This window comes from Scardinius erythrophthalmus, assembly GCF_964197995.2.
Source record: "Scardinius erythrophthalmus genome assembly, chromosome: 7".
Lineage (NCBI taxonomy): Eukaryota > Metazoa > Chordata > Actinopteri > Cypriniformes > Leuciscidae > Scardinius > Scardinius erythrophthalmus.
This window is the reverse complement of record NC_138227.1, coordinates 48,657,738-48,682,918: the sequence shown is the minus strand read 5'-3', so window position 1 is coordinate 48,682,918 and position 25,181 is coordinate 48,657,738. Positions and strand designations below refer to the sequence as shown.

Here is a 25,181-nt window from a genome sequence, read left to right as displayed (position 1 = left end):
CAATTTTTTCTTTTTTTTTCTTCTTTATTTAGAACTCCTGGGCAAATGTTTGATTAAGAATGTAGAAATATGAAATATGAATGAAATATAAAACAATTTTCAAAAACAAATGATTACAGGACCAACATAAATATATTGGTATATAAAATGGCAAATGTAAACTACATTAATATCGCTATTTTATCGTTCTGTTAAATATTTTAATTTGGCAGTCAACCAATCACGAATTCAAAGAGTACAGACTGTACAAATGTGATACTGAAGCATTGCCTATCCAACCTGAGTGAAATATGCCAGCGCTCAGCTGTCCAGTCATCATAGGTGAGTCGCAATGGCAATGTGCTGGCGTTAGCTTTTCCGAGGATATACTGGATATGTCACCAACTGGCAAACAATTAGGCTTACATTTCAGTGGAAATGAATAGTGGGTAATATGCAGCTTGTTGTGTGTTTTGAAACCAGCAAAAATTGCAGGATAGAGTAGAGCATGGATCCACACAACATCATATATCACGCACTTAAAGCGCTTCTGTGAACAGAGAAAACAGAATAAAACTAATATATAGGCCTATATGCGAAATATAGGTTATTTAACTTAAATAATTACAGATTAACAAAATTAAAGGAATTTTTTTGCTGAGTTTCGGTTCATTGTGACGGGGTCCAAAGTTCACAGAAAGGAAACAGACGGCAGGAAACGGCATCCTGCTTGTTTTCTGTTCTTTAAAAAAGCTTTACAGTTTTGAATAATGTCTTGCTTCTATCCGTATGACCATAAACTATGGAGGAACAGGCTCCTCAGAAGGACAAAAAACTCCCGATCACGCCGGCGCCTCACAACTTATTCTAGCATTGCTAACATCGCAGCCTGTTCATTATCACCATTACAACAAGGTGGCTTGTAAGATTGCAGTCATCCAAATGATGAAAAAGTTTTGCCGTAAACAATGTCGCTTTTTTTGCGACACCACGAAATAAACGATAGAGCATAATATGAAACGATAGACTTTTTATTTCATCCATCCGATATATATCGTTATATCGCACAGCCCTAGTCTGTTGTGTGATTGGTCTACCGCGGACAGCGCCTAGTTGCTAGTTGGTGAATGACCGTAACATAGACGTTGTTAAAACAAATCTTGCTCCATCCTTTATCTTTACTGAAAGTAGTAAGAACGACAGACGATCTGCATTAATAGACACAGTTATAGGTAATAGTGGCCCACAGCTGATTAGCAGAAGTATTTCAGTAAGACAGTGATAACGTGAGTGAGCCAGTTAGCAGGAGACCTACACAATATAAAACACAGAACGACGGACATCAATAATTAATCACATTTACAGGTGATTCTGAGGAGCAAGTTAGTCCGAACCCCCTTTACGAGTCGTTTGTGTTTCAAATCCTACTGCTTTCCAGTCTACATCACTAGAAGATGCCTAATGCCGGCCCGTGGACAGCTGGACCAGCCCTTACATGTCGCTTTACTCATGACCGCCTTTCAAATCTTGGAGTTTAACGCAGGATACGCAAAACACGCTCCCTTGAAAGATGGGTCAGTACCCAGTATATCTGGAGTCGACTCTTTCTTTTGGGAGACAATAACTTTATTATGATTTATTACGATTTATTATCGTGCACTGTCGACTTTACAACTTTGCAGAACTTTTACATAAACAGCTTTATTACACACGGCATGAAAGGGAATATTCGAAAACCCCTTTTTCAGATACAAGTTTGCTGTGTGAACTGAACACTACAACATCTATCCATTTCCATCTCGTTACATCAGTATCATCAGTACCAGCTCACAACAACACTCTAGATATAGCAGCTAACAGACTCATAAAGGAAGTTTATGTAAGTCAGTATGTTTCTGAGATAATAATTACACAATTTTGATTATGTAAAGTTTTGTAAACCAACAACATTACAATTTAGCTTTTTGTACTGGATCAAAGGACATTTGAAGGACAAATTTTATAATTACCATAATCAATGTATCTGTGTTATCTTTTGTGTTAAATACTTCAATTGAATCAATTAATTAAAATAAAATAAAAAATTTGAAGAAAACAAACCACGCAGTGATTGACAGGGTGGGAGGGGGCGGGGGCGTGATCGGCTCAGAATGCACATTGAATTTTGCTACATTCATTGCGGGACACTTAATGAAAATGCAATTGCAAGTGTCTTAACTGAGAGTGTAAATGCAATTAAGAAAAATAACATTTAAATGATCATTTTGCTACAGTTTTTGCTTGAACATGTTACACAAACTAGTGTATGTTAGTGAATTTTCATTTTGCACTAAACGTTACACAAATGTAATGGAAAATGTCAATTTAAATACAGAAATGCATTGCACTGTCAGTTTGCATATTACATTTCAAATTGAATATTGCTACGCATGTGCTTCCTTCTATACAAAACAAGCTAAGAACCCTTTATTAATTACTTTATGCATTAGTAAATTAAAGGGTTCCTCCTGTGCTCTTTTAAGTCTTGATTTATTTTTGGGGTGTACTAGAATATGTTTTCATGCTTGATTGTTCAAAAAACACATTCTTTTTCACATATTTTACATTATTACAGCTCCTCTCTCCCCAGTCTGGTTCTGAAACATATAATGTGCTGTGATTGGTCAGCTGGCCCAATGTGTTGTGATTGGCAGTGCTTAGCATGTGTTCGGGAAATGTCCCGCCCCTTCATAATCGTGAGTTCTGCTCTAGTGTAAATAAAGGATGGCGGCAATTTCAAGCCAATTCAAGCCCGATTCAGACCCTGACAGTGTTGTTGTTAACAAACAAAAGGATCATCCAGAACGGATTTCATGCATGGACTTTGCAAGCACGGACTTCACAGGACGTTTCAGAGTGGTATGCTTTTCTTATACATTATACTGTAGGTACAATGTTATCCACCATTTAATAATGATATTTTTTGGAAAACTATGGTTATACAAACAGTAATCGCTCTTCTTGTGATCCAACAAGACAAGTTGTGATTCAATAACAGATTGTCCCGACAAAGTGGGAACTGCTCCTTTTCAGGAGAAGCCTGCATTGGACTCATCTTAGGTTCTGGAAGCTGTTTTCCATAAAATGTGCAGAGCACAGATAAATGTTGGGATTATAATGTTCATGAACAATATTTTAAATAAATTTTACCCAGTCTAAGTCCGTCAGCCTTAGGAATGTCAAACAAATGAGTTAAAGGAATGGTTCACTTAAAAATGAAAATTTGGTCATAATTTGCTCACACTCCCTGCATGAATTTCTTTGTTCTGCTGAACACAAAAGAAGAGTGTAGGTAACCAGACAGTTGATGTACCCCATTGACTAAACAACTTGAAGGTGAGTAAATGATGACAGAATTTTAATTTTTAAGTGAACTATTCCTTTAAGAAAAAAAACAGCGTCTCTTTGACATAGCAGCAGCTTATCCAGGCCTCGTCAGCTTTTCCGCGTATTCAGTGGGATGGGATTATTCTAATGAGTAACATTGTGACTTCATAAAGCCGAGAAAAATTGTGTTGCAGTCCAAACGAGCTGTTCGTTGTAGTTCTTGGAAAGTGGATTCTGTTCAATAAAATAACTCCCTCTGGAGTGGACTTTGAGTCGCTGAAGAATGGGTCGCTCTCAGGAGCTCAGTGAACTTAAGCGTAGTACCGTGATCGGTTGCCACCTGTGCATTAAGTCCAGTCGTGAAATTTCCTCACTGCTAAATATTCCACGGTCAACTGTTAGTGGATTTTTTGACGGGATGCCCCCAGGTGGTTAAACTGGGAAACTACACCTCCTCTACACTAATCCTCAACACTGGAGGCCCTCAGGGCTGTATCCTCAGTCCCCTGCTTTACTCCCTCTAAACCAGCAACTGCAAGGCTAGACACAGTTCTAACAAACTGGTGAAGTTTGCCGATGACACAGTGGTCTTAGGCCTCATTAGTAAAAACAATGAGAAGGTCTACTTAGAGGAAGTGGATGCTCTTTCCCCATGGTGTCATACTAATAATCTCTCTTTGAATGTCATTAAGACTAAGGAGATGATCATCAACTATGGGAGGAAGGAAGTGAGGAATTATAGCCCCTTGATGATCGATGAGGCCACAGCTGAAAGGGGGAGCAGTGTTAAATATCTTGGGGTATATCTTACAGAAGATCTTTCCTGGAAAATGCATTCACATCACCTCGTAATGAGGGCAAATTCAACGTATCTATCATTTACAAAGGCTGGCCAGGTTTAAGGTTTTCTCAAAAAGTGCTGAGGACTTTCTATACTGGAGCTGTGGAGAGCCTACTCACTGGAAGTATTATTTTCTGGTTTGGAAATACAACGGACCAAGATCAGAAAGCGTTGTCCAAAGTGGTAAGGTCAGCACAGAAAGCCATGGCATCAAAAACATTTACCTTCAGAGATGCAGGACAAGAGCCAAAAGAGTTATTAAAGACGTTCATCCTGCTGGACATAACTTATTGTCATGCATTACCGGATCCTGAGAACTAATACAGAGAGACTGAGGAGTTTTTATCGTCAGGCAATCCGGCTAATAAATGAGGGCACTATTTCTGCATTGTGGGACGAGAAACTAGGGGAAAACTATTTCACTACATTGCATCGTATGTGACATAATAAAGAACCTTGAACCTATTATAACAAACTGGAAGCAATTGGGAGCAACAGCAACTCAGCCCAGGAAGTTGTAGGCCATGTACAAATCACAGTCAGCGGATGCTGAGGCGCACAGTGCACACAAGTCGCCAACTTTTCTGAGTCAATAGCTGCAGACCTCCAAACTTCATGTGGCCTTCAGATTAGCTCAAGAACAGTGCGTAGAGACCCTCATGGAATGGGTTTCAATGGCCGCTGCATCCAAGCCTTACATCACCAAGTGCAATGCAAAGCTTCGGATGCAGTGGCCAGTCCAGTTCCTCCACACCAAACTCCTCATGGATGTCTTTATGGACCTTGCTTTGTGCACTGGTGCGCAGTCATGTTGGAACAGGAACATCCCTAAACTCTTCCCACAATGTTGGGAGCATTTGGAGAATTGTCCAAAATGTCTTGGTATGCTGAAGCATTAAGAGTTCCTTTGACTGGAACTAAGGGGCCAAGCCCAACCCCTGAAAACAACCCCACACCAAAACCCCACCTCCACCAAACTTTACACTCGGCACAATGCAGTCAGGCAAGCACCGTTCTCCTGGCAACCGCCAAACCCAGACTCGTCTATCATTGCCAGACAGAGAAGTGTGATTCGTCAGTCCAGAGAACACGTCTCCACTGCTCTGGAGTCTAGTGGCGGCACACTTTACACCACTGCATCCCACGCTTTACACCACTGCATCCCACGCTTTACACCACTGCATCCCACGCTTTACACCACTGCATCTCACGCTTTACACCACTGCATCCCACGCTTTACACCACTGCATCTCACGCTTTACACCACTGCATCCCACTGCATCCCACGCTTTACTCCACTGCATCCCACTGCATCCCACGCTTTACACCACTGCATCCCACGCTTTACACCACTGCATCCCACGCTTTACACCACTGCATCCCACGCTTTACACCACTGCATCTCACGCTTTACACCACTGCATCCCACGCTTTACACCACTGCATCTCACGCTTTACACCACTGCATCCCACGCTTTACACCACTGCATCCCACTGCATCTCACGCTTTACACCACTGCATCCCACGCTTTACACCACTGCATCTCCCGCTTTACACCACTGCATCCCACGCTTTACACCACTGCATCCCACGCTTTACTCCACTGCATCCCACGCTTTACTCCACTGCATCCCACGCTTTACACCACTGCATCCCACGCTTTACACCACTGCATCCCACGCTTTACACCACTGCATCCCACGCTTTACACTAGGGCTGGGCGATATGACGAAATATATCGTCTGGACGATAGAAAATGTCTATCGTTTTATATAAGGCTCTATCGTTTACGCCACGATAAGGCGTTTTACGGCAGAATTAACCTCACGGCATGCCCATGCACGCTGCAATACATAAACAAACATGGAGGAAGACGGTAGTAGACGCGGTTCAGACCAGGGTAAGTTAATTCTCAACTAGATGACCAGCCAACCCAACCCGTTAGTAGCTCCACAACAGCGCGCATCTGTGCATTCATTCATTCACACACACACACACACACACACACACACACACACACACACACACACACACACACACACACACACACACACACACACACACACACACACACACACAGAGAGAAACGCGATTCATATTTAATCAGTCTTTTTGCGTGTACAGACACTATTGCGATTAGAACAAAGCAAATATAGAACTGACCTATTCCTCAACCGGATCCGTTGCTCCTCGAAATGAAAACGAGGTGAACCTGAAAGTGAACATATCCAACTGATTGTAGGTGTTCTGTTCACATGTTTGCGTGAATCGCCTCAGATTATTTCCGTTTGAATAGCGCGCACTCTCCGTAAGATCAAAGTCAACAGAATATTTTTAATCTCTTTTGCACTTATAATAATAAAAAAAAACCTATCGCGCCGGCGCGATTGTCGAACCCAGGGGGTTAAAAAAATAGATTTTCGCCAAAAATCCTCTTTGGCTCCGCGGCTGCCATGGTAAACAACGTTAGCCGACTGAAGTCTCACGTCACGTGCGAGTCAAGAGCGAAGTGATTGACATGACCAGGCTACCGTAGCTATGGCTTGGATTCGTTAGCAAACATTGCCCCCCTGTGGTATTTGCATATTACTATCACAAGCATAATGTTGCAACAGCGAGACCGGCCAATGTTAGAGACCCGGCCGGTAATGGAATACAGGCCAATATTAGAGGATTTACGGTAGACTATTCATGAACTGAATTAACAGAAAAATTGCTATATCGTTATGTATATCGTTATCGGGATATCAAATGAGCTATATCGGGATATGAAATTTTGGCCATATCGCCCAGCCCTACTTTACACCACTGCATCCAACGCTTTACACCACTGCATCTCACGCTTTACACCACTGCATCCCACGCTTTACACCACTGCATCTCACGCTTTACACCACTGCATCTCACGCTTTACACCACTGCATCCCACGCTTTACACCACTGCATCCCACGCTTTACACCACTGCATCCCACGCTTTACACCACTGCATCCCACGCTTTACTCCACTGCCACCCACGCTTTACACCACTGCATCCCACGCTTTACACCACTGCACCCCACGCTTTACACCACTGCATCCCACGCTTTACACCACTGCATCCCACGCTTTACACCACTGCATCCCACGCTTTACACCACTGCACCCCACGCTTTACACCACTGCATCCCACGCTTTACACCACTGCATCCCACGCTTTACACCACTGCATCCCACGCTTTACTCCACTGCCACCCACGCTTTACACCACTGCATCCCACGCTTTACTCCACTGCATCCCACGCTTTACACCACTGCATCCCACGCTTTACACCACTGCATCCCACGCTTTACACCACTGCATCCCACGCTTTACACCACTGCATCCCACGCTTTACACCACTGCATCCCACGCTTTACACCACTGCATCTCACGCTTTACACCACTGCATCCCACGCTTTACACCACTGCATCTCACGCTTTACACCACTGCATCTCACGCTTTACACCACTGCATCCCACGCTTTACACCACTGCATCCCACGCTTTACACCACTGCATCCCACGCTTTACACCACTGCATCCCACGCTTTACTCCACTGCCACCCACGCTTTACACCACTGCATCCCACGCTTTACACCACTGCACCCCACGCTTTACACCACTGCATCCCACGCTTTACACCACTGCATCCCACGCTTTACACCACTGCATCCCACGCTTTACACCACTGCACCCCACGCTTTACACCACTGCATCCCACGCTTTACACCACTGCATCCCACGCTTTACACCACTGCATCCCACGCTTTACTCCACTGCCACCCACGCTTTACACCACTGCATCCCACGCTTTACTCCACTGCCACCCACGCTTTACACCACTGCATCCCACGCTTTACACCACTGCATCCCACGCTTTACTCCACTGCCACCCACGCTTTACACCACTGCATCCCACGCTTTACACCACTGCATCCCACTGCATCCCACGCTTTACACCACTGCATCCCACGCTTTACACCACTGCATCCCACGCTTTACTCCACTGCCACCCACGCTTTACACCACTGCATCCCACGCTTTACACCACTGCATCCCACTGCATCCCACGCTTTACACCACTGCATCCCACGCTTTACACCACTGCACCCCACGCTTTACACCACTGCACCCCACGCTTTACACCACTGCACCCCACGCTTTACACCACTGCATCCCACGCTTTACACCACTGCCACCCACGCTTTACACCACTGCACCCCACGCTTTACACCACTGCACCCCACGCTTTACACCACTGCATCCCACTGCATCCCACGCTTTACACCACTGCATCCCACGCTTTACACCACTGCACCCCACGCTTTACACCACTGCATCCCACGCTTTACACCACTGCATCCCACGCTTTACACCACTGCATCCCACGCTTTACTCCACTGCCACCCACGCTTTACACCACTGCACCCCACGCTTTACACCACTGCATCCCACGCTTTACACCACTGCATCCCACGCTTTACACCACTGCACCCCACGCTTTACACCACTGCATCCCACTGCATCCCACGCTTTACACCACTGCATCCCACGCTTTACACCACTGCATCCCACGCTTTACACCACTGCATCCCACGCTTTACACCACTGCACCCCACGCTTTACACCACTGCATCCCACGCTTTACACCACTGCACCCCACGCTTTACACCACTGCATCCCACGCTTTACTCCACTGCATCCCACGCTTTACACCACTGCATCCCACGCTTTACTCCACTGCCACCCACGCTTTACACCACTGCATCCCACGCTTTACACCACTGCATCCCACGCTTTACTCCACTGCCACCCACGCTTTACACCACTGCATCCCACGCTTTACACCACTGCACCCCACGCTTTACACCACTGCATCCCACGCTTTACACCACTGCACCCCACGCTTTACACCACTGCATCCCACGCTTTACACCACTGCATCCCACGCTTTACACCACTGCACCCCACGCTTTACACCACTGCATCCCACTGCATCCCACGCTTTACACCACTGCATCCCACGCTTTACACCACTGCATCCCACGCTTTACTCCACTGCCACCCACGCTTTACACCACTGCACCCCACGCTTTACACCACTGCATCCCACGCTTTACACCACTGCCACCCACGCTTTACACCACTGCACCCCACGCTTTACACCACTGCATCCCACGCTTTACACCACTGCATCCCACGCTTTACACCACTGCACCCCACGCTTTACACCACTGCATCCCACTGCATCCCACGCTTTACACCACTGCATCCCACGCTTTACACCACTGCCACCCACGCTTTACACCACTGCACCCCACGCTTTACTCCACTGCATCCCACGCTTTACACCACTGCATCCCACGCTTTACACCACTGCACCCCACGCTTTACACCACTGCATCCCACTGCATCCCACGCTTTACACCACTGCATCCCACGCTTTACACCACTGCATCCCACGCTTTACACCACTGCACCCCACGCTTTACACCACTGCATCCCACGCTTTACACCACTGCATCCCACGCTTTACACCACTGCACCCCACGCTTTACACCACTGCATCCCACTGCATCCCACGCTTTACACCACTGCATCCCACGCTTTACACCACTGCATCCCACGCTTTACACCACTGCATCCCACGCTTTACACCACTGCATCCCACGCTTTACACCACTGCATCCCACGCTTTACACCACTGCATCCCACGCTTTACACCACTGCATCCCACGCTTTACTCCACTGCCACCCACGCTTTACACCACTGCACCCCACGCTTTACTCCACTGCCACCCACGCTTTACACCACTGCACCCCACGCTTTACACCACTGCACCCCACGCTTTACATCACTGCATCCCACGCTTTACACCACTGCATCCCACGCTTTACACCACTGCATCCCACTCTTCTGGGAAGGCTTTCCACAAGGTTTAGTGTGTTTATGGGAATTTTTACTGGGAAGAATTAGAGTGGAGACTGAGAGCCAGAGCTTCTCGTCCAACATCAATGCCTGACCTCAGAAATGCACTTCTAGAAGAATGGTAAAAAATTCCCATTAACACTCTAAACCTTGTGGAAAGCCTTCCCAGAAGAGTTGAATCTGTTATAGCTGCAAAGGGTGGACCAACTCCATATTAAACCCTAAAGATCAGGAATGGGATGTCATTAATGTTCAAGTGCATGTAAAGGCAGACGTCCCAAAACTTTTGGCAATATAGTGCATGTTCAACCGCAGGGTGGCAACGCACTGGCCAAACTTGTGCTGCATTCACATATCTGAGTATGTATGTTTCTAAGTATGTTTCAAAGTATGTTTCTAGCCCAATACCTTATACATTTAAAGCATCCCTATTATGCTTTTTCGGATATGACCTTTCATGTAGTGTGTAATATAGCAGTTTGTGAATGTTATTGTGACCTAAAAGAAAGAATAGATTATGGATTGCCTGAAACAAGTCGTCAGTAATTCCAGTCTCACTTCCTGCACAAAGCTATATAGATTTTTAACACATTTGCATAATAGCAGCCTGTGGTCTTGATTAGCTGAGCAGCGTCTCTTAGCCCCGCCCTCAAACACTGTAGTTTATCTGAGACAGGAAGAGTTTGGTTCGTGTTGTTTATGTCGAGGAGACTCTGTTTTCTGCAAATCCTGCAAAAATTCTGCAAATTTTAAAGCAAATCCACTGTTGAGATCGATACGGTAAAACCCACGCCATCGTTACTGTTCGTATCACTGTGTATCAAGTGCTGAGATTGAGATATGATAATGAGCGTTTGGTTTCTGACCAATCCCAGCAGACTGGGCCATCTGACCTATTAGAGCACAGCAGCTCTCGGGAAGGAGGGGTTTAGAGAGACTGAATCCGAGAAACAAACCGAGGAAAGAGCTGATGCTGCAGTGGATATTATGAGAAAATTACAGTGATTTTTGATCTTGGATGCATGTAAATCTAATGTAGGAGACTCCAAGACAACATTAGGAATCTTTACATTAGCATAATAGGGTCCCTTTAATAGTGAAATTCTTAACCTTATACTGAACAGCACATTTGTGAGCTCACCATATCCCGCAGAGGCTTCATCACACCCCACACTTTATCTTCTGTGACGTGGATCCCCAGCTCCTCGCCAGCTTCTCTGAGAGCCGTCTCTACCACAGATCTGTCCGACGGGTCTTTCTTTCCCCCTGCAAAACTGACACAACAGGGATGAGGAGGACATTCAGCAGAGGGTCGACACGTGAGCCACACTATACAGCTTTTAGCATTAGAAACGAGCTTTCGGTGACCTTTTACCTGACATCCCCTTTGTGCCGCCCCTTCAGCTGGGCCGATCTGAGGGTGAACAGTAGTGCGGGATCCCCACTCACAGCACACAGACACACCAGCACTGCCGCCCAGCTCTTCCCCTCCCGCTCGTACAGAGCAGCGCTGGCCTGCAGCGAGCGCCGGCAGCGGGCCTCGTTCCCCGCGGACAAACACCGGCCCGTAACACCGCCAGCCTCGTTCCCCGCGGACAAACACCGGCCCGTAACACCGCCAGCCTCGCTCCCCGAAGACAAACACCGGCCCGTAACACTGCGCTGCTGGCCGTCTCTGTGCAGCCCGCGGGTCTGACCCGTTCGCACTGCAGGGCGGCCCGCGGGTTTACAACGCCTCGTCCACAGGCCTGAGCCACTGTCGGCTGACCCCCGGGAACTGCCTGTGCTGTGTGTGCTGCATGCTTGTCTTTTAATATGGCTCTCAGGAGAATGTAGGCATTTCTCCAGTTTGCTGTAGGTCAGAAGGCACTTGCTCCGGTTAGTGGAGCACTGGGATGGGGATCCATTCAAAGAGGCGTGTGAACACAGGACAAGAGTCTGAGGTGTGTGTACCCAGTTAATCCTGCTAAAATCCCTGTGCGGTAACAGAAAATGAGAGCTGATGCACATCCGTGGACACACGTGTTCGGAAGAGTCACGGACAACAGAGAATCCTCTAGAAACAGAGCAGCGGGAGTGTTTTTCCCGCAGGACATGTGAAGCGTGGACGTGTTCATGTTGGACACGAGCATCTCCGAGCATCAACTGCAGTCTGTGAAACCTCAGCTGATTTACACACGTCTTCATGTGTGGGCTCCTGAACATCCTGTGGGAACACAGTCACACATTAAAGGGATAGTTCATCCAAAAATGAAAATTAGCCCATGATTTACTCACCCTAAAGCCATCCTAGGTGTATATGACATTCTAGTGTTGTCAAAAATATCGATATTTCGATAAATATTGATACTGAAATATCTGAACAGTACCAATACTAATTTCCTGAAGTATCGATACTAGCCGAGCTGTCACTTTCACTTCTCTCCAAAGGCGCGTTGGCAAACACCACACGCGCACTCGTCTCATTCGCTCTGGTTAAATAGCAAAAGTGAAGTGAATGGGGCCGATCACACTTGACGCGTTTTTTGCAGTGAGAGGCGCTTATTTTCAATTGGTTTCCAGGGAGCGTTCTTCGCGCTGTTTATGCGCTTGCTGCGCCTCGCGCCTCCGCTGTAGTAATGAAAGCTAGTTGCTTGAACGCCCGGAGAGTGCGATGATGGAGGGTAAACTTGTGGTGCTCTCGCGGGTTACCAGGAGCTTAACGACTTCACGAACCGTAACTACCACAATAGTTAAAGTTAATAAAAGGCTGAATTGACGTTTACTTGACTGACAGGACAGCTGTTTCAGTGGTTGCCGAGCAACATAACAAACGCAGCGCACTGCTCGTTCTGTGTGATCGGGGCAGTGCTGTGTGTGCCTCGCGTTTCTAACCTGAGAAACGCGTTAGTGTGATCGGGGTAGAGGTCTTCTCGGGTCCTAAAAACTGTACCCGACCCGAATGGACCCGAATCACTACTTACCCGAACCCGACGTGCATAAATTATTTTTTTTTAAAGAAAAACCCGACCCGAGACAGACCCGATAAAATTAGACCCGAGTCCGACCCGACCTGACGGCATTTCCTTTAGAACCCGACTGGACCCGAACGTAAACGGCATTTAGGCAAAATTCGCATTTAGAAAACCAAACCCAACGCTGAAAATGAAAATCAGGTTTATGTCAGAATCCAATGTCAGATTGCCTACATTGTGCACAGCCTGCGCTCTGAAGTGCTGAATTGTCAATTACACATCACTGTAACCCATATCGTCAGTGGCATAATGTTATTTACCGGACCATACGATGATTAACATTAGAACCACCACAGGGTAAAATTTCAATAAAATATCCAAAGTCTCCCAGTCATTGACTGCTATTTAGCCTACAATCCCGTCGTTGAAAATTTGTTTAGATAAAACCAGATTAAAAACAGGGCATTAGAACCGCCATAGCAGAATTTACCATGTAGGCATGTCTTTAATTTCGCAACTTTTCTTACTTACTGTCTGCTTACTGTAAACAGTCACACAACGCACGTTCAAAATAAGATGTTTTAGCCTACTCATAAATGTTCAAACTTTGGATTAATTATTAAAATTTGTTTTGCAATTTTTATCGTTTATTGTTTGCTGGTTGCTATTTATTCAAGTCTGCCCGTTTCCTGAAGAAAATTCCGATCTATGATGTAGGCTAGCCTAATGAATAAAACATTTTTTTCTGATTACCCCAAGTTTATTGGGGTTGTTCTCTTATTCAAATTATAAATTATATAACTAAGCAAATTAATAACTGAGTAAATAAATGCGGAGGCAACCATGCTTAGGCTATAGCCCATTGCACGTAGAAGCGCGGATTCGCTCTCTCATTTAGAAAACGTGAGAGAACGGTGTCATAGATTTGTTTTAAATAATGCAATTTTGTTAAATGCCCAACATAGTTTAAAAGAATTCGGGTCTTCTCGGGTCCATTTGGAAAAGGCATATTTATTTTGAATTACCCGAGACCCGAGGCCACTAATACCGAACCCGACCCGTGTCCGAGACACTCGTCGGAGTTTTGGACCCGAAACCGCTCGGGTCTCGGGTCGGACCTCGGGTTTTCGGATCCTAGTGGACCCGTGAAGACCTCTAGATCGGGGCCTAATATAGCAAAGCACCTAAAAGACCGACACCGGGATCTATATAAATAATTTCGAGAGGTTGGTAACTCTTCTCATTTTAACATTTCTGAAACATAAACCAAGATGGCCTAGTATTGTTGTTGATATGAGTGTGTGTTGTCTTGTTTTTTCACCGTAATTCTTAAAGTTAATATAATCTGACTGAGGAATCTTAGACAAGTAAATATTTTAACTGTGGTCAAATGTAAATTAACTTGTGCTTATTTAACTTTATTCAAAAATTAGTATTTAATTCTGCAATTTGCCTTCATATCTTATCACCAATTTGATTACACAGATATAATTAAACTAAACTGAGCTATTGAATGACATCTTTGAATTCAATAATGAAATGCCTTTAACTGAAAATTTAATGTTTAATCTTATTATTATACATTACTGACACTCTATCCTCCAATTTGATACTGTTAAGTGCTTTGACACAATCTGTATTGTTAAAAGCACTAATAGCATTGTTTTCGCGTGTAATGCACACACGTTTGCGTTTAAATCTGTTTATCAAATATGTAAGGGTTAATGCCCTTCGAGGTGTCCATTATTATCAGGTATTAATGGACGACGGCGAGGCGTGAACCGTCCGACGCGCAGCGAAGTCCATTAAAACCTAATAATGGACACCTCGAAGGGCATTAACCCGCTTATACCATGGTCACTTACGAAAGAAAGAAATATTTAATCAATTAATAATACTTTAATGTGTTTTAGAGTAAGTGAGTCAGTGAGTTTGAGCCAGCGCAATCATGTAGAACTGTCATCAGGCAAACTGACGGGACGCCTTTCCTAGGTGTCCATTATCACTTTTTAATGGACACCCTGCAGCCAATCAGAATCGAGTATTCACCCAGACCATGGTATAAGTAACGTTAATGTATTAACCAGCATTAATGCTTTTGAACCAGTGCACTACTTCAGGACATTTTTGTTCATGTAAAATATACCTCATTGTCATTAGGGCTGAACGATATGGACAAAATTTCATATCTCGATTTTCATGCCAGATATCTCGATATCGATACAATACGATATGACTACGTAAGTACTAAAAAAACTATACATTTAGAGTTTGTAAAATACACACTGATGTCTATGGAAGAGGTAATAATAATCCTTTCCATTATAATTCGACACGTTTTATTCATATCAGATACACATTGTGTAAGTAACTTCAATGTTTACTCTATTCTATTCCCAGTTCACCAGCCACTTACTTTTCAGTATTTCGGGAGAAGTGGATGAATTCACGTGTTGTAAACATAGAGGTTGTAAATCCAACAGATCCGATTCTCTGACCTGCGTCTGCGGCACACACTAACACGGCGGCGCCCATCGCGCATACAGCTCAACTAACGCGATCGTTATAAAGGTGCTTAAACAACAATATACTTCCACTTGCATGTATTTGACAATCGGAATATCAGATATTTCATGCCATAGCTAACACATTTGTGAATATTCTGAATAAAAAAGGAAAAATGACAAAAGCAGATCATCATTCATTCAGCGCTGTTAGTTCCTGCGGTGTGTCACGTGACAAGCAATGACGCGTCACCATGGAAACGCCGCCCCCCCTCTCACAATATAGTTCCCTCGTCCCTGGTAGTGTGCGCGCGCTGGCTTTAGCGGTGCATTCAAGGGCACTCGTAAAACTGATGTTTGTTGTGACTGCCAGAGTTGTATGCAGGGCGAGCGCGGAGAGGGGAAATCTATATCGTCTATATCGTTGCTTTTTTCGATAGTAATATCTTGAAAGTTCATATCTCGATATAGATACGATAACGATATATCGTTCAGCCCTCATTGTCATGTTCTAGACTTGTTATATTTAGCTTTAAATAAAAAAAAACCTTAATATTGTGGCAGTTTTTTTCTCCGTGGTATCGAATATCGATATTTTTCAAGGTATCGTATCGAAGTTAGAAATTCTAGTATTGTGACAACATGACATTCTGCTTTCAGACGAACACAATCAGAGTTAGCCTATATTAAACACATGTCCTGGCTCTTCCAAGCTTTATAATGGCAGTGAATGGCCATTTCTGTTTTGAAGTCCATAAAAGTGCATCTATCCATTATAAAAGTAATCCATACGGCTCCAGGGAGTTAATAAAGGCCTTCTGAAGTGAGGCCATGCGCTTGTGTAAGGAACAAATCCATATTTAAAACTTCATAAACTATAAATACTGGCTTCCACCAGACGGCCATGTTGATTTACGGTGGAAGACTAACCCCTGACCCCACACACAGCGTAATGACGATCGTGGAAACTGGTCAAAACAACACTGGTCGTAAATTAGAGATTTTGAAGAGAAATGTTGGAGGATATATCTATAGTAGAAGAGGAGCTTCAGTTTGTTGTCCTATTTAAACCACGCGATGCGGCGAAGCTTACGATACTCCTACATCATACACACGTGCCACGGGTTACTCTTGTGACGCAAGTCGACTTGTGTAGTATGCATACGATCGTCTGGTGCAAGCTAGTTATTTTAGATTATAAAGTTATAAATATGGGTAATTGTCTTACACAAACCCATGGCTTCTCTTCAGAAGGCCTTTATTAACCCCCCGGAGCCTGTGGAGTATTATTATAATGGATAGATGTACGTTTATGATGGACAGATGCTGATTTGGGCTTCAAATTTTCCCCGATTATAAAGTCTGGATTAGCCAGGACATTTTTTAATGTAACTCCGATTGTATTCGTCTGAAAGAAGAAGGTCATGTACACCTAGGATTGCTTAAGGGTGAGTTTGCCAAATGCATAAATGTAAATTCATTTTAGGGTGAACTATCCCTTTAACAACAGAGCAGATTCCTCTGGTTTTATCTGGAGCCTAAACGGTGGAGGCCCGGGCCCGTACCATGAAGCTAGCTTAAAGGTGACATAGCATGCCCCTTTTCACAAGATGTGATATAAATCTACGGTGTCCCCAGAATGTGTCTGTGAAATCTCAGCTCTAAATTCCCCCCAGATCATTTATTACAGCTTGTTAAATTTGCCCCTTTTTTGGTGAGAGCAAAAACGTGGCTTTTTGTGTGTGTCGCTTTAAATGCAAATGAGCTTTAGCTCCGCCTCTGTTCAGAAGAGGGCGGAGTCTATACACGAGCTCCAGAAACTCCGGCAATAACAGAACAGGCCAATCTCCCTCATCCCGAATCCCAGAGTAACCAGTAGCGAGTGCAGCCTTACGGAGAGACTCAGGAAGAGCTTCTGAATGTTAGCGGAGACATTTCTGTAGTTGTTGTTAGTGCTGTGACGGTAGCAGTTTTTTACCACCGCTGTGATAATGGACCAACCACCGGCGGTGGCACTGTGGTTGGGGTGTGTGTATATATATATCAAATAACAAACGCCTTCACAGACACGCTTCCCGACGTTATGTTCTCAGTCACGGTTCTCCTGTCTGATTTGAGTGCATCTACTGGGTTAGGATTAGGCAATCATGTACTGACTTCAACGATTTTTTACACAAAGAAGATTAACACATTTTAAACACATTTAAACAGCAAACACATAAGAGTTGTCATCAACAGGGGACTATTAAAAGAAAACACCCGTCTATATTAATGCGAGTGAAACTAGTTCATTTGTATATGAAATACTCTTCTGTAGTTCAACAGTGTGTTTTGGGTCTTTGGGTTTATTTGAGAACGTCAACAATCTTCTGCAACAATATCTGTATTTAATGTCTATACACCATTTAGTTTGAGTTCAGAAAAAGTAGAAGCCGACAGTAAGTTTGATGTTTGATTGGCTTTACGCATATCTATGTGAAGTCAACTAATAAATGACACAAGAGTCTAATCTTTCTGACTGAATAAACTGATTAAGTGACCGTGACTCATGCCATATACCAGTAATACCAGTGATACCAGTAATACCAGTAATACCAGTGATATCTCCTCACAGTAACTGATGTGAGGCGTTAAGGTTAAATCATGGACTCTAGTCATTCATGGTCATTATGAGTGTCTGAACCGATGAAGAGCCTAAATGGGCCGGTTCATCTTCATCAAGCTCTCTAAAGAGCCAGAACTGACCCATCAGATGCACAGTGGATCACTGGAGCACTTCTGCTGGTAGACTAAAACTCTTTTAAAAACCCTAACTGAGACCGTGTGGCATGTGATCCAAATACTTCAAAATGATCTATGTATTGGTACAGATTAACACTCTTTATAATAAGGTTTTAGTTGAGAACATAAAGGGGCAAAAACACCACCAAGCCAGTTCTCAGAGAAGTGTTGGACAATCATCAGTCATTTATATGCGTTTACATATACGTGGGAACTGAATCATTATAATCCACCGCGATATAACCAAACATCTGTTTTAATTGGAATAAATGATGATAAAACACATTTAAAAACTCACCTCAAAATAACCCTAAATCAGTACTGTGACGCTGACCGGATGTTGTGGTTGTGACAGACACTTCTTCTTCGGTGAGTGTTTAACATGTCACTGAACAGCCGCATTTCGCCATCTGGTGGACACACACACACACACACACACACACACGCAACGAATAAACAAACACATTCATTAATTATATTACGGTAAATTATTCAAAAGAGCATGTTTGTGATGTTTGACTCACAGCAAACGTCCACATAAAGCAAGACTTGTGTAAGGCTAAGCTTTCATGACGGAAATAACATCACAATTATAGTTTCTTTATAAAACAAATCCGTTCTTTATTTTATTGTGATTTAAACATATTTTAAATCTGTGTTTTTAAATTCAAATCTATTTATTTAGCTGTTTTATTTAATTTGTTTATGTATTCATATTTCAGTGTGTAGTTGAGTGTGTAGTTGAGTGTTTCCTGTTTCCTGTCACGGACCCTCTGCTCAGACATGTGTGGCACACACACTCCTTATACTGAATGTCAGTATAACAGAATGTCATATAGATATTTTTAATATTATCACTTTTTTTGTCCATCCACTGAAAGTCTAGGAATCAGTCATTTCTTCTGAAGAGATCACTTTATATGATGACATATTTAATTAAGGCTTTTATTCATATTTAAACATTGCTCAATTACCAAAATCTCACCTAAATGTTCTGTGTATTTGTGTTTTCATATTGAGATCATTTTGTTGTAATTGCACAATATAATACGTTTTTAATATATTTTATAATGTAATAATTTCACAGATAATCTCCAAATTAACGTAGAAATAACAAAGACAGTATATTTTAAATAATTGTTTAATGGCATCTTTTTATGAATGAAGTAGAAAGCTACTGATGTCTTCATGATTTTTTTATTTTATTTAATTTTAGACATTAATTATCACCATTCAACACTGTGTAATTGAAAGCTATCAATTTTAACATTTATTACACTCCACAAAATATGACAACTATTAATTTCAGTGACCTTAAATCAATCTCCACAAAAGCCCATAAGCGAATGTCATATATGCCGTCTAACAGAAATACACAGCAGCTGAATAGAGTTGTGGAGCACTCATAAATGAGTTAAATAGATGAATCCTCATAAGCTAAGCGTCCTTTAGTCGAGAGCAGTGAGTGATGTTCTCATGCTCTCACGCTTTCATTTAAGACTTTAACTCCTGTAAGACTGCTCTTATGGGGATACTCAACAAAACAGACATTTTGGCATAATTATGTGTTATTATTCGTTCAAGCGCGAAAGAGAAGTCGATTCTGGCGCGCGTCGTTCTGTGTGTCCTGCTCCTGAGTGTGTGTGTGTGTGTGTGTGCATGCGTGTGTGTGTGTGTGTGTGTGTGTGTGTGTTAGGACATTCATAAGCGCGTTCTCTTTTGTCATGTCCGCTTTAATCGTCTCAGCGAACGCTGCAATAGCCGCCACATACACTTAGAGCGTGGAAGGAAGGGGACCTGCCCCTGTCCAACAGCTCCTGCAGGAAGGAGAGCACCCGCGGGACCCCGCATGTACGTGGATCCAAGCTCTTAGTAGCGCACCGTTCAGAGAACACCGACCATTTAGACGCGTAGAGCCGTCTCGTGGAGGGGGCTCTAGACTGTGTGATCGTGTTCACGACCCCTTCTGACAGGTCAACGGGTATCCGTTGATCACCCATGCATGCAGCGACCAGCGCTCTGGATGGGGATGCCAGATCGATCCAGCGGCTTGGGAGAGGATCCTTTCTCACCGGGATCGGCCATGGGGGTGAGTGCGACAGCCTCACTAGCTCTGGGTACCAAGTTTGGTTTTCCCATCGCGGGGCTATAAGCAGCACTGAGTGGTGCGTTTCTCTGATCCTCGAAATGACCTGTGGCAACAGGGAGATTGGAGGAAAAGCATACAGCGGGAGGCTGGGCCATGTCTGGGACAGCGCGTCTTCGCTCTTCGAATAAAACTTCGGGCATTGAGCATTGTCTTTCGACGCAAAGAGGTCGATTTCCGCTCTGCCGAATAGGCGCCAGAGAAACTGGACTGTCTGGGGGTGCAGAGACCATTCTCCCGGGGGAATGTTGTCCCTGGACAGTCTGTCTGGACCGACATTCAGGTGGCCCGGTACGTGCGCGGCTCTCAGCGAGCGCAGCGAGCGGTAAGCCCACACGAGAAGGCGTTCTGTCAGCCTGCACAGATTCCTGGATCTGACACCGCCCTGTCGGTTCACATAGGATACCACGGACATGTTGTCCGAGCGGACTAGCACATGGTGATCCCGTATGAATGGGAGGAAGCGCCTGAGCGCGTTCTCGACCGCTATCATCTCCAAACAGTTTATGTGGAGGCATTTTTCCCGGTCTGACCACAGGCCAAAAGCCGGTTTGCCCTCGAACAGAGCGCCCCAGCCTGAGGTGGAAGCGTCCGTCGAGATAATTTTGCGGTGTGAGATGGCTCCCATTGTCACTCCCCGCTGGTACCAGTCGGCCGCTAACCAGGGCTTCAGAGCTGAAACGCAGCACATACGCAATAGACCCAGCTGAAGCACTGCTGCAGCTGAGGCCATACAACCCAGCAACCTCTGAAATGTCTTGAGAGGTGCGGTGCTGCCCGACTGGAAGGACGCGGCCAGGAATCGAATGCAGCGCGCGCGCTGAGTCGACAGGCGGGCCGTCATTGCCACAGAGTCCAGTTCTAAACCCAGAAAAGAGGTTGACTGACTGGGCACTAATGAGCTGTTGGTCCAGTTGACCGTGAGCCCCAGGCTGTCCAGGTGGCTGAGAAGCACTGTTCTGTGTAGGGATGCAACGATACCATTTTTTCAGAACCGATCCGATCCGATACCAAAAATTCTGAGTATCGGCCGATACCGATCCATACCGATACCAGCGCAGTTTTTTTTTAATCAAGTAGAATTTCTATAACTCTGTGTTGAACTGATAATAAGAACTGAAAAAAAACAAAAAATATATGATCATAATCAGACATAAATGCTATTATAAACTGTTTAATGCTGTTTAATGAGGTAGCAACATACGATAGATAGGACAGAACAAGAACGGCTATTAATAATATTTCATTGCGTCACTGTATTATGATATGAAAGGCTCCAGTACAGTGCGGCACAGAGCGCTTATGCGCATCCCGAACGCAGAATGATGCGCTTGAAGCAACATGAGTCACAGCGCGCAGTGCGTCGAGTCCGCATTGAAAAGTTTAAAGCACAAAGAAAAGACATATTGATGCGTAGTGTATTATACAGTATCTGTCTATGTAATAGTCTATTCAACATTTTCTTTTTTAAACAGTTTTAAATTTCAGTAACTGTGCGCGTGAAGAACAAATAGTGCTCTGACTTTACTGCAGTGTTGTGATCTAACAGACACCCGGTAGAAAGTAACATGATTAAGGTACAGCAATAAAGTCCAGCAAGATAAAGTTGTTTTATGTGAAACCATAGACCAGGGGTCGGCAACCTTTTTGATATGAAGTGCCCTTTTCAAAATTTCTTGTCTATTAGTGTGCCATGTTAACATTAGGTTTAATTATGACATCACATCAAAAGTTTAATATCCAGGGAATCTGTAGTTTTATTCCATTGCAACATTTGATAACATTTAGTTCCCATAACCAGGACATTGTAAATATAAACGGAGTATGATACAAGGCTGCCATCCTTATAAAAATATCAACATCTGAATTGAAATCATTAACCTTACCAACATTACACCTTTTTTACACCTTCATTTCTTTTTTAACATCTTAAATTTCACTCAGTTATAATGGCAGTAAATGTCAAAACAGGAGAATTAAAAGTAACAGACATGTGAGAACTATACAATAATGCGGTGTATTTTTTTTTACATGTATATGCAGTTCCCATTTTGCATACTGCTTGCATATTACCTCATTTCAAAAAGGTTGCATAGCAGCAAATGTCACAAAGGGAGAATTAAGTGTAACAAACACTATATACAAGAATGCTGCCATGAAAACATCCACATCTGACATGAAAAAAGAGACTGGGACAGAGCCCTTGTATGTAAAGTCATGTGTGCTACATTAAACAGATGGTTACCAGTCAATGTGATCCCTGGCCCTGCTTTTCTTTGCTGAGCTCCATAATTTGGGGTTCGTATTTAGTCACTTTAAGTTGCACACAAGCTTCGGAGTGGTCAGTTGTCAAACGACTGCGGCAGGGGCTGAGCACGCTCTTCATATGTGAGAATATCTGCTCACAGATATATGTTGATCCGAAGACTGTCAGCAAAGCCAATGCAATCTTCCTGAGACAGCAAAACTTATCTGGTACAGATATCCAGCAGGTGAAGATGCAAGTCCCGTGATCATGCCTTGCGGCTGTTTCCAACTGTTTCCGTAGCTCTGCAAACTTCGTCACCCACAGTGTTGAAGTCTTCAGCTCAATCAGCTCCATTTCCACGTTCTGTATATCCAGCCAATCCATCAGAGCTAAATCCAGTTCATGTCCATCAAAGCTGTCGGGTTTAATCAAGAATGAGAACATGGGCCCATACTTCTGAAATTCCCGAAATCTTGTTGTAAACTCCGACTCAAGCCCGCTGATGTATTTGCATATTTCAGCGGTGCTGATGCTGTGCTCCGTGGACAGCTCCCTTAAGTGTCTGAAGTAGCGGAAAGTGGAGGTGGCAATGTCGCTTGAAAAAATTGTCAGCTTTCCAACAAAAGCAGCCCATGTGTCATACATGTCCAAAACTGTTTGCCCTGCACCTTGCAGGCGGAGATTTAGCTCGTTGAGGTGTCCCGTAATGTCCGTGAGAAACATAAGTTTCACAACCCATTCCTCGTCCTGCAGTTCGGGATAGTCTTGGCCTTTTTCAGCCAGGAAGGCCTTTATAGCATCAAAGCAGCTGACAAACCGCTCCAAAACTTTCCCGCAGCTTAGCCACCTGACTGCTGTGTGGAGAGGGATATCTTTATATGCACAGTTCATTTCCTCGAGCAGAGATGTGAACTGTCGGTGTGTTAGAGCAGATCGCTTAACTATGAAGTTAACAACTTTCACCACTGTAGCCATAACCTCATTAAGATCTGAATTTGACATTTTTGCACAAAGATTTTCTTGGTGTATTATGCAGTGAAGTTTCATAATGGGGTGACCAACTTGTTCCTCGATTAATGTGACTGCTCCCCGCTGTTTCCCGACCATGGCGGGGGCACCATCTGTTGTCACTGCAAAAATCTTGCTAATGTCAATCCCTCGCTCCTCAAAATGATCCAGAAAAACTCTGGCTATGTCCTCACCTTTTGTTGTTTCAGGCATTGGCTTTAAGCAACATAGTTCCTCTCTTACAGTCACATCACCGTATCTTGTCACGACTGCCAAACGTGGTATGTCATTTACATCCACACTCTCATCAAGTGCAACGCTAAATACCATGGCTTCTTTCAAACCGCCTGTCTGCTGCGCTCTTACGTTTTCAGCCATTTCATCGATGCGTCGTTCAACACTTCTGGCAGATATGGGAATGTCTTTTATTCTTAATTTTATTGTCTCTTTGTTTGGTAAGCCATAAAACAAAACATCTGAGCTACAGATGAAAGCCTCCTTTATATATTCGCCATCAGTAAATGGCTTTCCCCATTTTGCAATGCAATTAGCAATGTGATAGCTGGCTTCGGTAGCATGATCTTTGGCCGTGGCGAAGACTTTAAGTGTGTTAGCTTGCTTCCCATACCTGGACACAGCACGTTTGATCGATTCAGCCTTGTCTGTCACATCCTTGAATGATTTCTCATGTTTGGTCTCAAAGTGGCGTTTAACACTCGATGTTCGGCAAACAACATTTTCGAGACATAATGTGCACACAGCACGGTCCTTCTGAAACACAAATCCCCACTCGTCTGTCCATGAGGGCTGGAATGCCCGAACATTAACTTTAGTTTTCTTAGCTAGCGGGCCTGCCATTGCCGACATACCGCTATCAAGCCCGCTCTGCCAGCAGTGCTGCGTTACTATAGTAACGCGTCAGCCTACTAGCCAATCAGAGCAGAGACAGAGTAGGGTGGGTCTCATAGATACACAGGTTGCGCAACTGTGAACGTTGTCATTTGGCATTGCGGATGAGAGAGTGCTTCAGCATTTCAACCATGATTTCAACACATCAATAACTCTTGAACACATATTGCAATCGTGCCATTGGTTAAGGTACCACGTGCCCATGGTGGCACGCGTGCCTAAGGTTGCTGACGCCTGCCATAGACCTTTATCTACAGATCAAGTATAATAATAGTAACACTGAATCATCTTGGAGAGAGTTTCATCGTGTTAACTGTTATAACCGAACGCGGCGCGCTGTTTGATGCTGAATGAAGAATGATTGACAGCCGCAGCTGAGGGAAACGTTTACGTGAGCTTGAATTTAACGACTTAAATATTAATTTATATCTCACATTATACTATATAATGGCTTCAGAACACTTATAATATTGTGCATGAAAACTTATGGTGC

General features: G+C 44.1%; 2 protein-coding genes across 2 annotated transcripts in view; both read right to left on the bottom strand.

Annotated features, from left to right (window-relative positions):
• The window catches only part of nudt8 (nudix hydrolase 8), a 28,877-nt gene extending 10,105 nt beyond the window's left edge, over positions 1-18,772 (bottom strand). Inside the window, exons 1-3 of the mRNA XM_081369981.1 lie at positions 18,676-18,772; positions 11,514-12,344; positions 11,280-11,412 (exon numbers count right to left, since the gene is read on the bottom strand). Coding sequence (XP_081226107.1) covers positions 11,280-11,412; positions 11,514-12,343 — 963 coding nt within the window. The 5' untranslated portion in view covers position 12,344; positions 18,676-18,772. The remainder of the gene's footprint in view (positions 1-11,279; positions 11,413-11,513; positions 12,345-18,675) is intronic.
• Positions 18,773-22,771: 3,999 nt separating this feature from the next.
• Positions 22,772-24,646, bottom strand: LOC308693856 (general transcription factor II-I repeat domain-containing protein 2-like; the record flags this gene model as incomplete). The annotated part of the gene is made up of 1 exon (XM_081370948.1): positions 22,772-24,646. The coding sequence occupies one exon, from the start codon at positions 24,644-24,646 to the stop codon at positions 22,772-22,774; it is 1,875 nt and encodes a 624-aa protein (XP_081227074.1).
• Positions 24,647-25,181: the final 535 nt, after the last annotated feature.